The sequence below is a fragment of the Wasmannia auropunctata genome, unplaced genomic scaffold (genome assembly GCF_000956235.1).
Source record: "Wasmannia auropunctata unplaced genomic scaffold, wasmannia.A_1.0 LD326128.1, whole genome shotgun sequence".
NCBI lineage: Eukaryota > Metazoa > Arthropoda > Insecta > Hymenoptera > Formicidae > Wasmannia > Wasmannia auropunctata.
Genome location: NW_012036762.1, coordinates 1 through 548, shown reverse-complemented (window position 1 = coordinate 548; position 548 = coordinate 1). Strand labels below are relative to the sequence as shown.

The window sequence follows — 548 nt, the reverse complement described above, 5'->3', positions numbered from 1 at the left end:
TCTTAACACACATATACACACCGTATTTTTATACTTAGAATCATAAAACATACCGAAATGCCTTGACGAAATTTGAACCGTTATCAGTTGTCGTGCAACATATTTTATTTTGAATATGGTAATCTAAAAACACAGACATAATAGCTTTCGCCAAATTATCATACATATGCCTTCCTTTTATTCTTCGGCAAGCTAGTGCAACTGATTCTCTTTGTAAGGTTTGGGGATTGATCCAGTGAATTGTAATTCCAAGATAACTTCTACAAAGAATTTAAGTTTAAGTTAAATAAAAAAACATTAAAAGAAACATTCATGTAAAAAATTAAAAAATGGTTTTAATACCTTTTTGCTTTACTCCACAAATCAGCTGTAGCTGAGATAACTTCAATTTCAGCAAGTTTATTTTCAATTGCAGATTTCATTTTTTTATATTCTTGTTGAATTTTTTCTTTCAATGTTTTTCTACATATAATTCGAATACTGGAAGGCACTCCGATTTTCATCAAATTAATAAATGAAGGAGAATCAACAATCTGTCTCTTATACAC

General features: G+C 29.0%; 1 protein-coding gene across 1 annotated transcript; it reads right to left on the bottom strand.

Moving 5' to 3' along the window:
- Positions 1 to 53: 53 nt before the first annotated feature.
- LOC105460219 lies at positions 54 to 524 on the bottom strand (the record flags this gene model as incomplete). The annotated part of the gene is made up of 2 exons (XM_011706655.1): positions 343 to 524; positions 54 to 260 (listed from the first exon to the last, which is right to left on the bottom strand). Coding segments are annotated over exons 1-2 (368 nt in total), but the record flags the coding sequence as incomplete, so codon positions are not given.
- Positions 525 to 548: the final 24 nt, after the last annotated feature.